Source organism: Catharus ustulatus, chromosome 16 (assembly GCF_009819885.2).
Source record: "Catharus ustulatus isolate bCatUst1 chromosome 16, bCatUst1.pri.v2, whole genome shotgun sequence".
Taxonomy (NCBI): Eukaryota; Metazoa; Chordata; class Aves; order Passeriformes; family Turdidae; genus Catharus; species Catharus ustulatus.
In genome coordinates, this window is record NC_046236.1 from 7,404,002 (window position 1) to 7,419,997 (window position 15,996).

General features: G+C 35.4%; 1 protein-coding gene across 2 annotated transcripts in view; it reads right to left on the minus strand.

Annotated features, from left to right (window-relative positions):
• SNX29 (sorting nexin 29) overlaps window positions 1-15,996 on the minus strand; it is a 105,931-nt gene that overhangs the window by 27,702 nt on the left and 62,233 nt on the right. For both annotated transcript variants that reach the window (XM_033073714.2, XM_033073715.1), the window contains exon 20: window positions 6,097-6,236. In XM_033073714.2, coding sequence (XP_032929605.1) covers window positions 6,097-6,236 — 140 coding nt within the window. The remainder of the gene's footprint in view (window positions 1-6,096; window positions 6,237-15,996) is intronic.

The following is a 15,996-nucleotide window of genomic DNA, read 5'->3' on the forward strand; positions in this document are numbered from 1 at the left end:
TAACAAGGTTTCTATAACCAGCACACAAAAATTAGGTTACTCAAGAACTGTTATTCCCTTTTCTCTCAATGCCCTCGTGCCCCACATTGGGCACCAAAATCTGTCTTGGTTTTAAAGACAGGTGTCTGCTAAGGAAGGCAGGAGCCTCTCTTGAAATGGAAAATGTAACCTACCTTCCTGCAAATTATTATAATTTTGAAATTAAGAAGCTCTCAGGCATAGATATGGGAATTAGGAATAGCAGTTCTTTACTAGGAAAATTAAAATTAAAATACAGTTAATACAAAAAACAAAACACTGGCAGAGTCAGAATACAACCTGACACCCCATCAGTCAGGGTGTTGGTAGCAGTCCCATTAAATGGTGGCTGCATCCTCCTGCAGTGACAGATGTGGGTCTGTTGAAGGTGCAATTTTCCTCTGAAGGTCCAGTGATGATGTAGAAGGGTCTGGTTTTCCTCTGGAATCCAGTGGAAAAGGCTGCTCTGATGTTCCAAATCTCAAATTTTATCTAGATAGGAAATGCTTGGCTCCTCCCTCTGGCTGGAGCATCTCCCAATGGAATGATGTAATTTTATCAGTCATGCAGTGGGACTCAATGGCCCATTAGCAGAAGATACTTCCCAGGGGGAAGGATGAGTTGTGGAAAAAGATAAAGATCACTGTCCCTCTGGTTTTGACAGATGGTGATAGAATACATACTTTTGGTTGCATTCTGCATTACAAACCAAGACAGCAACTGAAATAGAGATGAGAAAACTGCCAAATCCAAACCAAACCAAAATCCTTCAATTCCTTCAGAACAAACATCTATTCTTCCAGAATATTTTAACTTTGTTGTCTGCAAGACCAAAAACAGATACTTGGCTTTAAACACTGTTTAGTGCTAAATAAATCTGAGAGGAGTATTCCCAGGATGACGTTCTTTTTTGAGTTGCTGATTTACTGGCACTGAAATTTGCCTACCAGTCTCTCTCTATCACATTTCTCATAAATTTACCTTCTAAGAGGGTGGAAGCATTTTACAAAATGACAAAGAGGTAGAAATAGTGACTTTTTTTTTTACTACAATTTAAGTTGGTGACTCAAAGACAACTGACACAAAACACCTAAGAACACAACTTCTGCTATCAAATATGCTGCCAGTAATGTCACCCAGGGGAAATGGAGACAACATATTTTTTGAAAATTACAATCCTCTAATCATTATTAAAAACTGATTGCTCCTTTGGTGCTCAAACACATTCCTCAGACAACAGAACCTGCTGATGATTTACTGAGCAGATTCCCTGCCTTTGTTAAAGCATCTATTTGAACAGCTCCCACAAGGGAATAAATGTCCAGCTTTACAGCTCAGCAGAACATAAAATTGTTATTTAGAAACCAGTGTAGCATGTACCTGTGGCCTACAATGTGAGATAAAAAAGTACTTAGCACAGCAATCTGTGAAACTATTCACCAAATTGTGTTTATTCCATTCTTGCATGTATTTTAAATATTTGCACAGCCAATGCAAAAGAATCAGCAAAGTGGCACTATTCATACTGAATAGGTTTGCACAGCTACCCAGTGGAGTGTGTGCTTAGGAGCTTCCCAGGTTCAGACTTAGTTTTGCTCACAGGTAACAAACATTGTGTGAGCAGCTGCAATTTAGCCAACACTTCTTTGTGCAGGGTGGGTGTAAAACACAACTTGAGTTTAGATTCTATTCTAGTTTTATGGATGATTTGAGGTTGGAAGGCACCCGTGGAGATCACTGAGTCAATCCCCACAAGGCTGCCCAGGGCTGTGTCCTGTCAAATCCAAGCATGGAGTGTCAGCAACCTCTGGGCAAACTGCTAGAAGGTTCCATCTCCCTCACAGTGGAAAATAAAGGGGGTTTTATTATTTTTCCTGCACTTCAGTTTGTCCCCATTATGAGGGCAATGGAAAAAAAAGCTCTTTTTAAAAAATGAGAACAACTGATACAGAAACCATAGAGATAGAAAACTGGACCATCACAGCACTTTACACCTTTTAGCTTCTTGTATATTTGAAATCATACAGTCTATATGATGATTTATATGGAATGACTCAATTATATGGCCCAAAGAATTGTGATTCTCTTTGCCAAAGATCTCTCCTGGTTTTACATATATTTACAAAGAGCTAAGTGTGTGTGATAATTTTTCACACTGATAAAAATGTGATTAAAACACAACTGTACTTGTTATAAACAGCTTTGTTTATCTATAATGAACCAATCATAAGTGCAAATAAATGTTCATTTTAGTAAGTACTAGCAGAAAGGCCTTCACCAGCTAACAGATGTAGCAATCTAATTCAGCAGTGCCAATTCTCGATTTAGGTTCTGCTCCACATGGACTGGAAAATTTATCTTGTGATGTCAATTTTATTACTGTAAAAAAATTTTATTCAGCACGTAAACAGACAAATTAGCAGCGCCAGAATCTATTTTTTCCATTAAGACATGAAAGTGGACTATAAAGGAAACTCTTTGACCAATCCTGTGACTGAGCTAATGTAGTATGAAAACTGAAAAAGACACAAACTGAAATTACAAGTGGTAGGGACTCAGGAAAGAAAAAATATATCAATGACAGTTCACAGCACAAGGATTCATAACAAGATACACTTCCACAAGTCACCACGAGCATTTCATACCATAATGGGAAGAAATGTAGCAAACTCATTCACATTATTGTACTGCAAATTGTTATCTGACTTTCAAATAAAAGCAATTCCTTCCTCTGTAAGAGTGCCAGGCTATTCCATCAGATCAATTTAAATGTTTTTCCTTGTCACATCTGTGCCTGATTGCATGGAACCACTACACTTGAAATGGAGGAATTCCCAAAGGAACAAATTCACAATAAAAATTATAGGCAATATTCATTCTGGCATTAAATTAACAGTGGTTCAGTCTTAGAGATATTAATCTTATACTCTGTTCATCACAATCATATTCCAGGACCACAATCAGGTTTTAAAAGTGATTAATTAAAACTGACCCTGTAATTTCTATCTCTAGGACGCCTAACCAGACATAGCCTTTATGGGATTTTTCATTTGCACACTGAAGCCTGGTCACGTAATTTTGCAGTGAGAAGAAACTCTTAAGGACCAGATAATTTTTTTTTAATTTCATTGCTTCCTAACAAACAGATCTAATGCTCTGGAGATTGTTTATGAATATCAAGACAAGCAATTTTTTTCCCCAGACTGAGGTATCACTACCGTCTACAGCACAGTCCTAGGACTAACACCTCAATGTTTTGTAATTACTCCCTCATTGATAAAGATGCAACTAACTGTACAGACACTTGTGCCACAGAGGAAAAATTAAATATATCCATTTTTTTAATGTATTTGCAGTATTTTATATCAAAATATTATTAAATCTTAACAGAACAGAAGAATTGCAGGTACAGTACAAAGGTTACAAATGATTAATGTAATAAACAATTCACAGACTCCAAGATATTTAAGGTCTTCTGTTGATGAAGCTCAAAAATCCATTACAGAAGGATAATACTGGAGAGGTTGGCAATCTGAAGTGGAACTGAAATGCATTTTCTTTCAGATGTTTTTTAAACTCCCAGCAGTGCCAGGTCATGACTCTCAGATAATAAAGGGCATAAAGAGTTCAAGTGATAGCCTAGACATGATGGCACTTTCAGACACTGATAGAAGGATCACATTCTAGAAAAGTTCTTTTTATTAGTTTAATGCTGCTGCTGTAGCTGCAGAAGAGTCTGATATCTCAGTAGTAAAATGCATTAAAAAGCTATTTTGTCTGCTGCTGTAAATGAGGAATGTGGTTATTTTGCTCAACAGCTGAATTTTTCCAGAATCCCGCTAGTATTCCCAGAGATAACTATCTACTCCAGCCAAGAGAGAATGCTGATACATTTGTTATACAACAAAAAGTTCTCAGGAAATAATTCCCAGATACATGTAGGAACAGAATCTCTGCCATAATGTCCAGATATCACAGAACACTCCAGTCCATTGTCTCATGCAATGTGCTAAGAATTACGAAATTGCCAAATTAAAAAAGAAAGAAAAAGCTCTAAAAACAAACAGGTTTTTTGCCACCTGGGGCACACCCACACCAGGGCTAGCAGCAGCAGAGTGCAGCACAGGGGTGTTTAGCAATGGGTGATAAATGGTGTTGGCCAACTTCCTTCTCTCTCCTTAGAGATAACTGCATTATTTTGCACCAAAATGCTTCACTAATTAAATTGTATCCCTAGAATACTGAAACTTAAACGTGCTGCCTTCTCAACGAAACTTTGCTCTTTCTGTGAAATTAATTGAATCTCTCCCTACATTACAATTATCAGAAGAAGTAGAGTTGGAGGGTTTTATAAGAGTGAAATGGTTTCACTCAGATTTGTGCAGCAGTGGTAGAACCCATTACATGGATTGTGATTTTAATCTTGTCCTGTGCAGGCCCCAATACCTGGCACTTCTTTTAATAAACAGAAACATGAGATCTAAATTCTACTTACACACTTAGAAAAGAGATAAGACTAAGTATCAGAAAACAATTATTTAGTGCTGAGGAATTAGAGGACAGTTTTTCTCCCTTCCTGTTTTAGACATAAGTGGCCAAGAGATTATAAATATACTGTTCTTGAAATATCATTTCTCAGAACAAAAGATAATAAAGTAATAAATTACTTCTGTAACAACAATGTATTAAGATTTTTTTAAAAACACAGGAAAAATAGTATAATTGCATTTACAATTACATTTTACAAATGCAAATGTATTTTGTATTTCCCCCCCTCTTCTTTAAAAAACAGAACAAAGTACAATATAAAGGATAACTTCTTCAAAATGACTGAACAAAAAGCTACACATGGGCCCTCAACTTTAAACCATCTCCATTTTTACAGCCCTCAGTCAAATTCTAGACAATAAGTTCTTAGGAAGCAAAGGGCAAGTCTCTTAAGAAGTTTTCCCCACAAACATTACTTCACCATTTATAACACCATCAGCAAGATGTCTCATCAAATTGATTTCAAATCCACAGAAAAATTGGAAACTCATGAATGCCACGAAATGCATCTTGGCATTCTTCCATTCATCTATTACATTTTCTAATAAATAGAGCTTTCTTGAAATGCAATTTCAACTTGAAAATCTGACACACTCTGCAAAAGACCAGGCAATAATACAACTAAATATGTGTGCTATGATGAAGCATATTCATTTGAAATTGGTCCTGAAGCTGCAAATAAATCCACCCATGGATTCACTGCCATGGATGCACAGTCCTTGTGCAGAGGCTCATGGACAGCAAATTTCACATGAGGACTTACTGTAAGTTTTCAATCTATACATAATTTGTACAGGTGTAGCACTGAAAAACCATTACGCTGAAAAATTACTAGTGAAAGAACATGACTTTCAAAAACAAATTTTCATTAACATTATTTCCTAAATAGTTTTAAATGTTTACAAATGCATAAAGAAGTAAGTTTACAGGGAAAAGGGACAGCTTTACCAGATTATACCCCTTGTGTGACGGTATATCAAAGGGTTTGAGATGCTTAACAGACAACTGTTGTTTCTGGACATATTCAACTTTAACAGTAATGAAAACAAAGCATGCATTAGCAGATTGCAAAATTCAGCTAAAAGCAGTTTAACAGCTTGACTTTTGGATTTGGTTAGTAAGGACCCTAATAGTGCTCTACCCTCATCCCCCAAAACCAAGATTAAAAAATAATACTAACTCCACACAAGCAAAACCAAAACAAAACTAAAGAAGATCAAATAAAATAAACTGAAAATACCTAATCTTGAAGAGCATGTATGGATGCAGATTTTAAAGTCACTTAAATATTCCTGAAAGCTTTATACTGTGATTTTCATTCAAAATCACCATTTAAATAAACACAAAAATACTCTACATGTCATATATTCCTTTAAATATAACAAAAGCACCTGCAATCTGAACAGGAGCCTTCTATTTTTAAAACAAAAAAGTACTGTTTAAAGATTTTGGAAATGTTTGCGTTATATTTTAAATTAATCTCTGATGAAAAAGCCTTAATATTTTCTTGAGTACTTGACAGATACTTACAGAAAAAAGGGCATCAGCTGAATAAGTGTCTCTTTTTTGGGATTGGCTGTGAATTCTGGCACTGTTTGAATAATTTTGTTCATTACATTCCTTAGGTAATTTTGTAGCTGCTTGCGTCGCTCTTCTACAAACTTTGCATCCTAAAAATAAAGAGGAAAAAATATAAATGGCACAAAAAACATGTTTCTCAATTTCATAATGTAATTAAACAGTCCTGGTAAGCATAAAAATCGATCTTTTGATGATGTCTGTTATTATGGCTATATAAATATATTGGCAATATGCAAAAACCCCTTGACTCTGTCCTTAGAGATAAAGGAAAATCATGAATCCTAATAAAACCTGTTTCACAAGAACATCCACTGACAGATGTCAGATCCTCTCCCTGGCAGAATCTGTCTTCCCTGGACCATAAACCACTGCAATCTTAGAGAGGCAGAACAGAACAGAAGCACAGAGGCTGTGGCATAACAATTTATGCTTTTTTTTTGCATATAAAGATCCAGAATTACCAGTCTTTGCAGGAGGAAATGCTGACTTACTCCCACAATGTCTCTCTCCCCAGTGACACTTTAGTGTCTCTCTCCAGTGACTCCCCATGCTTTTCACATGTTGGGTACACAAACTCCAGAATGGATAAGTGTTTATCCAGCATTTTTTATGTTATTAAATTATCATTTTGTGATGATGTCATCATATAGTAGATTTTTTAAAATATTATATCACAATTCTCATTAAAATTTTTTACTGAAGTTTCTGCAGCATTTTAGATCCACGATTTTATACTATGTTGACCCAAATAAATAGAATAGGTCTAGAAACTCCACATTCTGCTGATGGACTTAGAAGTTAAAAGTTTATCACAACCAGCAAGATGCCGTGCATCCCATAAGCTGCATGTAGTTCAAACCTTTTCCCTGTGAGGGATCACAATTACAATGGAGTACAATCTAAAGGTGACCCATTTCTCAGGAACAAGGAGCTCTAACAGGTTTACAGTGACATCAGGTGCTGGATGCTTTATGCTCCAGCCAGAGTGTTCTGTCTCAGGAGTGCTGGCACTGCTCACCTGGTTTAAATGTCACAGTATGTTCTTTAGGCATGAAGCCAAACCTATTATTAGACAACTACAGCTCTCAAAAACAACCATTATATAAAAGATGTTTCTCTCCAACCTGTATTATTTATGTCTGTAAAAAAAGGCATTGAAATTAATTCCTGTTCCTTGAGGAAAAAAAAAAATCCAACCCACCAACAAAACACCATAAATACATTTGACAACACTGAATAAATTCATTGTATGGAAAAGGTTCAGCCCATGCTGCTATGCATGGGATGCAAATCTGAAGGTTATTGCTTTCCTAGATAAGAACAGAACACCACCATCAAAGCAGGGATGCTCCTTCGAGTTCAGGAGGAATTTGCTGTAGCATTCCTAGAACCCTCACTGACATTTTGTTCTGTTCTTCTGACTCATTAGAAGTTACAAGGAACAGGAATATTTTTAGGAATAACAAATCAAACATAATTGTGGGAACAAAATAGAGTAAGATGTAAGAAATCACTGAAGACATCCGCACTTACAGACTTCAAAAACTTAAGTAGTGCTTACGCTGTTTAATTAAATTCATGAAATTCCAAACTATGTATAGATTTAATTTTGTTTTCTACATATGAACTAACATAGATGTCCAGTCCTGTTTCAACATTCCAGTTCTAATTAATACATTTCATTCAATGTAATAATGTAATGCAAAAATTAATGTATTCATTAATCAAATACATTCATTCAATCAAGATCTAAATGAAAATTTTTAAAACCCCACATATTATATACTTTGCTATTTCATTTTTATTAGTTACATGTTTTTTCAGCAACACACACATTCCACACACCAGTTGTGTTGCAAATGATTTGATACTCATCCTTTATTAAACCATCAAAGCTGCAGTGCTGGAACTCCCCGCAAACCCCTCTGCAGGATCACCTGCTCAGTTCCCACACCTGAGAGCAACTGCTGCTGGAACAGAGCAGAGCTGAGCTTGCTCCCTGCCCTGCTTCAGGAGGACAAAGGTGTGGAACTGAAGCCTATACAAGCTGTTGGGAACACTAAACCAAACATTTTATTTATGATGACACATAATATTACTATAAAATGCAACCATAATAATAAATAAGCCTGCTCTTCAATGCTAATTAAACATTTGACATGTATGGGGTTTTTTTTTTCCTTTCACCAAGATTTTTGTTCCCACTAGATTCTTTGGTGAGGCTCAAGGAACAGCCTTGTTTTCCCCTCTTTTCTCTGAGGATTTAAAACTACATCATCCCATTGGAGGGACACTTATTTGCTGCCACCAGCTGCATGAGGCAGAAGACAAGACCGGGCTGCAGGGAGATGCTGGGAAGAAGAAAATATTTGTGGAAGAGCTTTGGTTCTGGAAGCTTTAACCACATGAGCAGAGGTGATGTTTGGCACCTGAGCATGTTTCAGTTGGAGTCTTCCTCCCCCCAGGGAGAACAATCCTGCTTTGCTCCATGAGCCACGTCCAGTGCACGCCCAGCCACAGCTCGGAGCCCTTCCCAAGAACTGCCTCACCCTCTCTGCACTTCCTTCATTCTTTCAGCTTCTGCCAGTTAGGTTTTCAAGCTCCTAAGAAAATAACCCTTTTTAAACACCACATTCAGCAACTTTTTCAGTTTTGAAGTTTTTTTGGTCACAAATCTTTGACAATGGTATTTTCAGTGAAATAATTTTGTTTAAGTTTTCTCCTAAGCAGAAGCTGCATTCCTTTAGAATGATTTTTGTACTGCAAAAGTATTGAACTAAATAGTATTTAACTATTTAACTAAAAGCATATTCTTTCACAGGAAGGACTTCTCTCATACATACAGGAGCCAAATGCTGAATGTAGGTACTTTCTATCCCTTATGTTACTCTAAAGAGTCTCCTTGACTACAGAAAATAATGGCACAAAGGATTTGTCTAATTAAGACTGCCGGAACACGCTTAGGGAATGCACTTTTTGCAGTTTACAAATGATCAAATTAGTGCTTATAATGTGGCTATTTTTCTGCCATTTGTCCAAGAAAAAGGCAGACCATCTCAGAAATAAAAACCCAGGCTGAAAACAGTTAAAAACGTTCTTTTACTCTGACATGAATTTGATCTGTAAAACAAACACCAAGCAATCTACCATGAAATTCTGTACCATGTACTAAGGCTCGCTGTCCTCACCAGAAGCAATGTAAACCAAGGTCAAAATGATTCAGCTCCAGGTCTGCACTTTATCATTAAACGTGCATTTTGCAACAGCAGGTTGGCTACTCAGAGCAATGATTTTAGCACAGAGTTGTTACTGCCAAGCTGTTGCAGTAATAAAGAGTTTTTGTCACAATATAGTAAACAGAACAATTGGTAACAGAAAAACACAACTGGCTCAAAGCCTGGCCAATTTTTTCCGTCTTAAATTATAAAAAGGCACCTATAACCTTCTTTTCATTGGGCCCAATTATCCACAGCAGAAATCTAGGTAGTACTTTGCATTCCAAATTGTAAACACCACCTTTTATTTACAAGCAAAAAATAAATGGAAAATTTTTGATTTGGGTTTGTATCAATGACACCCACCCCCTACTTTTAGTAGATGTCTTTGGTGATTGTATGAGTCAATACAAGCCTACGTTAGCATATGCACTCACACAGAAAACAGCAAAGATCTTCCCCTAAGGTTCAATATACATATTTATGTACACTCCATGTGAATGTATTTTGAGGACAAAGTAATTTTGTTAAAATTATAAATATACGCACTGCAAAAAACCTTTGCATTTTCACATTATTAAAGGTTAGATTTCACAGTTTCATTTTTAAGGAAATAAACACACAGAAAGATAAAGTAACAGTACTCAAATAAAGACCCACTTTTAAGATTTTACAGAAGTTTTTAAGGCATATTTTGTAAAAAATAAAACTGCTGCTGTTTTTGCACTAACTACAGTGAAAATAATTTACTAGTCCACAGTTCAAGAGCACACAGTTCTGATTAAGAGACCACAAAATTTCAGTTAACAAGCAAAACTCTTTCAGGTTACAAAAGCATCAAAACAGATCTGGGAAAATATTTTAATTTGAAATTCACATCTCCCAAAATGTTATATGAGATTCTTTTTGACTGATAATTTGCCACATTTCTTCTGCCCATGGCAAAATGCTAGTAGCAAATTACAAATCTCTAAAAAATTGTAATAGATAATGGAAAAGTCATAGACTCTCAACATATATTAGAAGATGATGTTAAGGTGTAAAACTAAGAAGCAGAGTCTTGATGTATCTATCCTATTTTAAGTCATGCTGTTTTGCAGTTTCTCATTACTAGCCAAGTTCATTCCCACTTGCAGTTTAAATTGTTTCACACAACTGCTGGTCTTTTATACACACTGTTAGTATGGAACAGATGGTGAAACATTGGTATTCTTCATTATTAATGGGACAGCTCACTTAAGATGTTTCAAATATTTTCCAGGAGCTTTTGGAAATGCTATGATTGCCATGGTTACCTGCCATAATTTGGGGAAAGATAAAACACTTTTAGATTCTGGGCTTGGTGCTGCTGTAATCAACATCAAACTCACTGCTCCTGAGGTTCTAACCATTACTTAGCATTTAACCAACCTCCTGCTGGTAGCACTGGGGGAAAAAATAACCCAAACAAAACCAAACAAAACAGCTGAGGGCTCAATCCAACTCAATTAAGATAAAAGGAAATATGAAATAAAAGGAAATACAGCTTTAGGACTTCAATCAGCCACTGATACCACACAATGCATCCCATCCTAAATTAAGCTGACAATAGTGCTATTCAAAGTTGAACCTGCAAATGCAGAAATAAATTCAGGTTATTCTAATGTAGCCTAATATTTTCCACCATCTTGGCTAGCCACTCTTAGCAAAATTATCACATCAGTTTTTATCTATTTATGAGGCACCAAATGCTAACCTCAAAATGAAGCTGGAAATCAGAAGCTGACATGGGAGCTAATTAAATATTCAATTGCTGAGTCATTCTCACCAGTTTGTAATTAAAAGTTATATAGCAAATATGCACTTTACAGACTGACATCTTTGCACAGGTCACAGTAAAATGTAAGTTCAGTACATGTGTCCTTTAGGAACCATTGCATCATAAAACTTTTAGGAAGGTACAGTTTCCAATCCTAAATATACCAGATGCTACCATATGACACAAAAATCATGTCAAAATTATTGAAACTACATAAGCTTAAAATTTCCATCTTACTTGTATTGCCAGTTTCTGTAAGGCAGAACCAGTCCAGCCTTACACAACATATACAATACATGAAATTGCCATTTTCCTCATCCCAGTATGTGATTTTTTTGTACATTTACAGTTCAGTGGAACAAACAGGAATTTAAGAGGATGAGATACAAAGAAGAAATCAAGGAACTGTTAGATTTGAAAAGAAATTTATTTTCCTTTAAACAGAGATTTACTACATAATTGTAATTATTACTCTGTGTTTCTCTACTAAAATAGCTGATGCATTTCCATCTCCAGCTCTGGGTTCATTTCAATGGTACCAGAAAAGTGCTTTTAGATAAAGTAGTTTGAAAAAGGCATTGCTGCAAACCCTTCCAGTAGCAGATGTGTTGAGGGTGAGCTACAGTCCTGCAATGTCCTCAGTCAAGCACCAATTTAATCAAAGCGACATTTTAATCAGTAAATATGCCAGCAGAAAAAAGAAAGCTTGAGAATAAATCTAAAACTGATCTCCCTTTAGTGTTGTGCTTAATGTCACTGTTAGAAAAAGAACTCAGTAATGTTATGCTAATAAAATCCAGTGTCATCTAAATATTTTGTTATTTAAAGACATATGCCAACCCTGTGTTAATTTGTCAACTGGTCAGGAATCAACTGTTAATTAAAAAGCATCAATAAAAAACTGCAGCAAGACCCCTAGGGCTTATCTCCAGCTCAGCTATTGAATAGGGAAACACTATTTCTGTTTTCTCCTCACATAAAGTATTAGCAGTCTACCCTATAATTTTATTCAGGAGATTCTGCAAACTACAACATAACAGTTCATGAAATTGAGATCCATTTTTTCACTAGCCTGTATTACAGTAATAACTATCAACAATATTAGTTAAAATGTGTCTCAGTTCAGTGCTTCTCTCCAACACTGCAGTTTTCTTTCTTAATTTCGTTCTTTAATCTGGTTGAAAATGCCCTGAAGACCAATAAAGACAGACTCTAAATTTAAAATAACAACAAAATAACCCACCTCAAAACCCTTTAGAAACATGGTACATACATAGTGCTTACAATGTACAAGCTTACATATACAGTAAGCTTACAGTTATGCTTTCCCTTTAAAAAAATCAATAATGAAATAAAAACTTTACTCTCATGTAAAAGTCTAGATACTTCTTTTAAAAAAATTTTATTCAAATACATTGATGGGATGATTATGTCTTCTAAAATGCAAATTGAATTAATGAGAAATATTGATATTAAGTGCCCACAATTTATTGTGCCTTCATGCAAAGATATTTTACATGGTACAATGAAGAAAACCAGATTTTTCATGCAGGAAGTGCCTTCAGCATTTCACATGATCTGAAGTATTCAATATTTCATTCTCTTTTTAAAAAACTAACACTGAATATCTTTAGTACAACAAAAACCCAAAAAGCTGTGGAGCAAGTAAGATTAAAATTTGCCAATATTTACAAAACAATACATTTTGGAAGGAGAAGACAGGTCAAATTAAGCACATTTATATGTAAGGAAAGGGGGAAATATGGGTAAAATTTCATCAAAAAAAGAATGGCTTACTTTTATTTTTGTAATTAGGTGCCCCTGTTAAGATTTATCTGAAAGGAAGTTTATTAATCCAAGTAACTTGGTAATTTAGCATCACCATCACAATAACAAATAAATATAGAAAATTTATTTTTATATTTTCATTTTATACCAGGAGGCTACTAGAATATCTAAATGACGCATGAGTTGTTATAAAACTGCCATATTTTTATCTAGCAGTTGTCCAAGCAGCATGTAAATTACTTTCCTTTTTTTCCCCATAATGTCATGATGCAAAGTAACACCATCTGAACTGTTTCTATGGGCTCTATATTCAATAATTTGTTAGAATAAATTGCTTCTCTTGATTATACCATTACAAGACAGCAAGAATAAAAACATCTCTTGACAGGCAAAGTTTTGTTTTGTAGACCCTAAATAGTCTGTATTCCTTCTTCCTAAACTTCAACAGCAATTAGCAGGAGATTTTTGTAACTTGAAAAGAAAACTACTCAATTCACTATTTCATTGAAATGGTGCCCTTGAGCACCAAAAGAACAGATTAATTCAGTGAGACATTCTGATGGAGATGGAGAGGCATGAGCTGGAGAACTGTTTACCTTTTAAATTAAAGCCCTGAAAATGAAATATGCTGCTCTGCACTCTGCTCGATTTAACCTTCATGCCGAGTTTCAGGTAACCCAGAGATTTCATACCACACAATGGGAAGCATTTACTATCAAGTATTTGTCATATAAAAGCCAACCATTTCCTGCTGACTTATTTCTCTTCTCTTGGATACTGATATGACCAAAAAAACGGAGATGAAGAACTGAATGCTCTTTTCTAAGTGCTGTATACATAAAATATCAACTGCAGTCTTATGCAGTAGAAAACCCAGAGGATCTGGACTCAAAATCTGAAATACTCTGTATTCCCTCTTAGAGTGCAGGTGACAGTGCCAAGAAACAGGTGGGCTGTGACTAGAAATCTTAATGACTGTTCCAGGAGTCACATTATTTTTATTTCTATTTGTATGGCACTACAATTAAGTTACATGTTTGGAAACCAGATTGTATTCATTTAGTCCCAATGGCTATTTTAAAGCTTCTTAGGGAACTGAACTTTTCAGCTACGAAATAACATGGTGAACCTACAGGACAAAGCTTCTTTTGTAGCTTTAGAACACAAAAACTGTGTTATATTCTAGAATTATCACATTCAGCTATATATGAGATTAATTTGATTTCCTTTCCTCGTTTGAACACAATACAAATGGATTGATTTCTCTTCCTTTTACCCACAGGATAGCACAAGCATATCTGTCAAATATACATAAGCTATAGTTTTTCCTATAACCCACAAGGCAAAAGGCTGTATGAAAATAACTCAATACACTAGTTAAGTCCACTGAAAGGGTTGAAAATTAAAATTTACTTACTTTGAAAATCAAGAATAACACAGAATTTAAACTTCAATATTACACCATCCAAAAATCAACCTAAGTGGCATTAATGAAAACAATCTTTAACTTCAAATTTTTAATATACAACTTAATTTATATTTTCAAAGTTTTTCTCCTTTAATAAATATATGCCAATTCTGAAATATCATAGAGTCATAATTTTCCAATTCTACTCGAAGACATTGGATATCAAAGCTTAGTGTCAAGAAATGTTATTTAGCCCCCCCTTCCCAAGTGCATTAACCACAAGGTTTGCTTTCTTCTCAGTTCCCCCTGACAGTCCGACTTTGACAAACAAATTTGATGAAAGATAGTTTTTTTGAGCTCCTAAATTCCACAGAGGAAAAAGCACATATATCTGTACTTCTGATTCTAATGCAAGCCAAACACATACTTAAATTTTAAGATGCCCTGAATTGCTTTGCTGAATTTGGACAGAAAAACACCCAAATCTAAAATGAAATTGCTTCCTCCCCTAAGATTTCTCCTGCACCATCCTCTTTCAAACATTCCATATGTCTTCTGTTATTGTCTATGTAACTAGTTAAACAGGAATTGTTATACTTCCCATTTTCAAATACATATTTTACGTGGGAGGGGTGTGTGTGTTCCTTAAAAAACCTTGTTCCTATCATGCTGCTTCTCCTTGCATCCCTTTCCAAAGGGACTTTAGTTCCTTCATCATCTGGTCTAAAAGCAGCTTTAAGGGGGTACTGTCTGTGAATAGACAGGTCCAGCTCACCAAAAATGGCAATAAGCTTTTACAGGAAATGCGTGACAGGGGTTACACAGCAATGACCCCATGTAAAACCCTTAACAATATTAACACTCAAACTCTAATTTGAATGGCTTCAAATTTTTTTCCTATATATTATGTATATATATACACATAAAGAGCCAGAGAACTCTCTTTACTTGACAGACTTCTTTAAAAGCCAATAAACATTATAAGCACAAGAGCAAGCTTTATTGTTTTCTTTTACTTGCAATAAAATCTTTATCTTCTCTGCTTTTGAATCCTAAAATAGTTATCCTGCAGCCTTTCTTAAACTCTTCACTACCTTCAGCAACAGGCAAACAGACCACTGATTAAAGGCAGTTTAGCTTTTGGGAACAAAAGAAAAGGAATCTATCTGCATTCTGTAAGCAAAGGCAAGTTTCCACTGACATAAATGGGAGAAAGACAGAGCTCCTGGGGAGCAGAACTTCCAGAATCACAAGATACATTCCAGAAGCCAACTTCAGATATATCCCAAATGCTGTCTGATGTTGTCATATGCATGCTCATGTATAAGTGTATATACAAATAGAATATTTTTAAATACATGCACATAATATTCTTGAAGTTTTTTAAAATAGGGACATATACAAATCCATCTGCAATTTAGGTGAGCCACTGACAGGTGAAAATATTCATTTTATTGAACTAACATTTGAGCATGAAACAAGCTATGGCTGGAGATACAGCTCACAGGTTTCAGTTGCATGGACTAAAATGATGAATTATGTTGTACTCAACATTTTCTCTGAGACACAAACTTATTTTAGAGTTCTGTATTGTTCCCCTAATGCAACTGAGAAGTCACAGCAAAGTCACTCTTCTGATC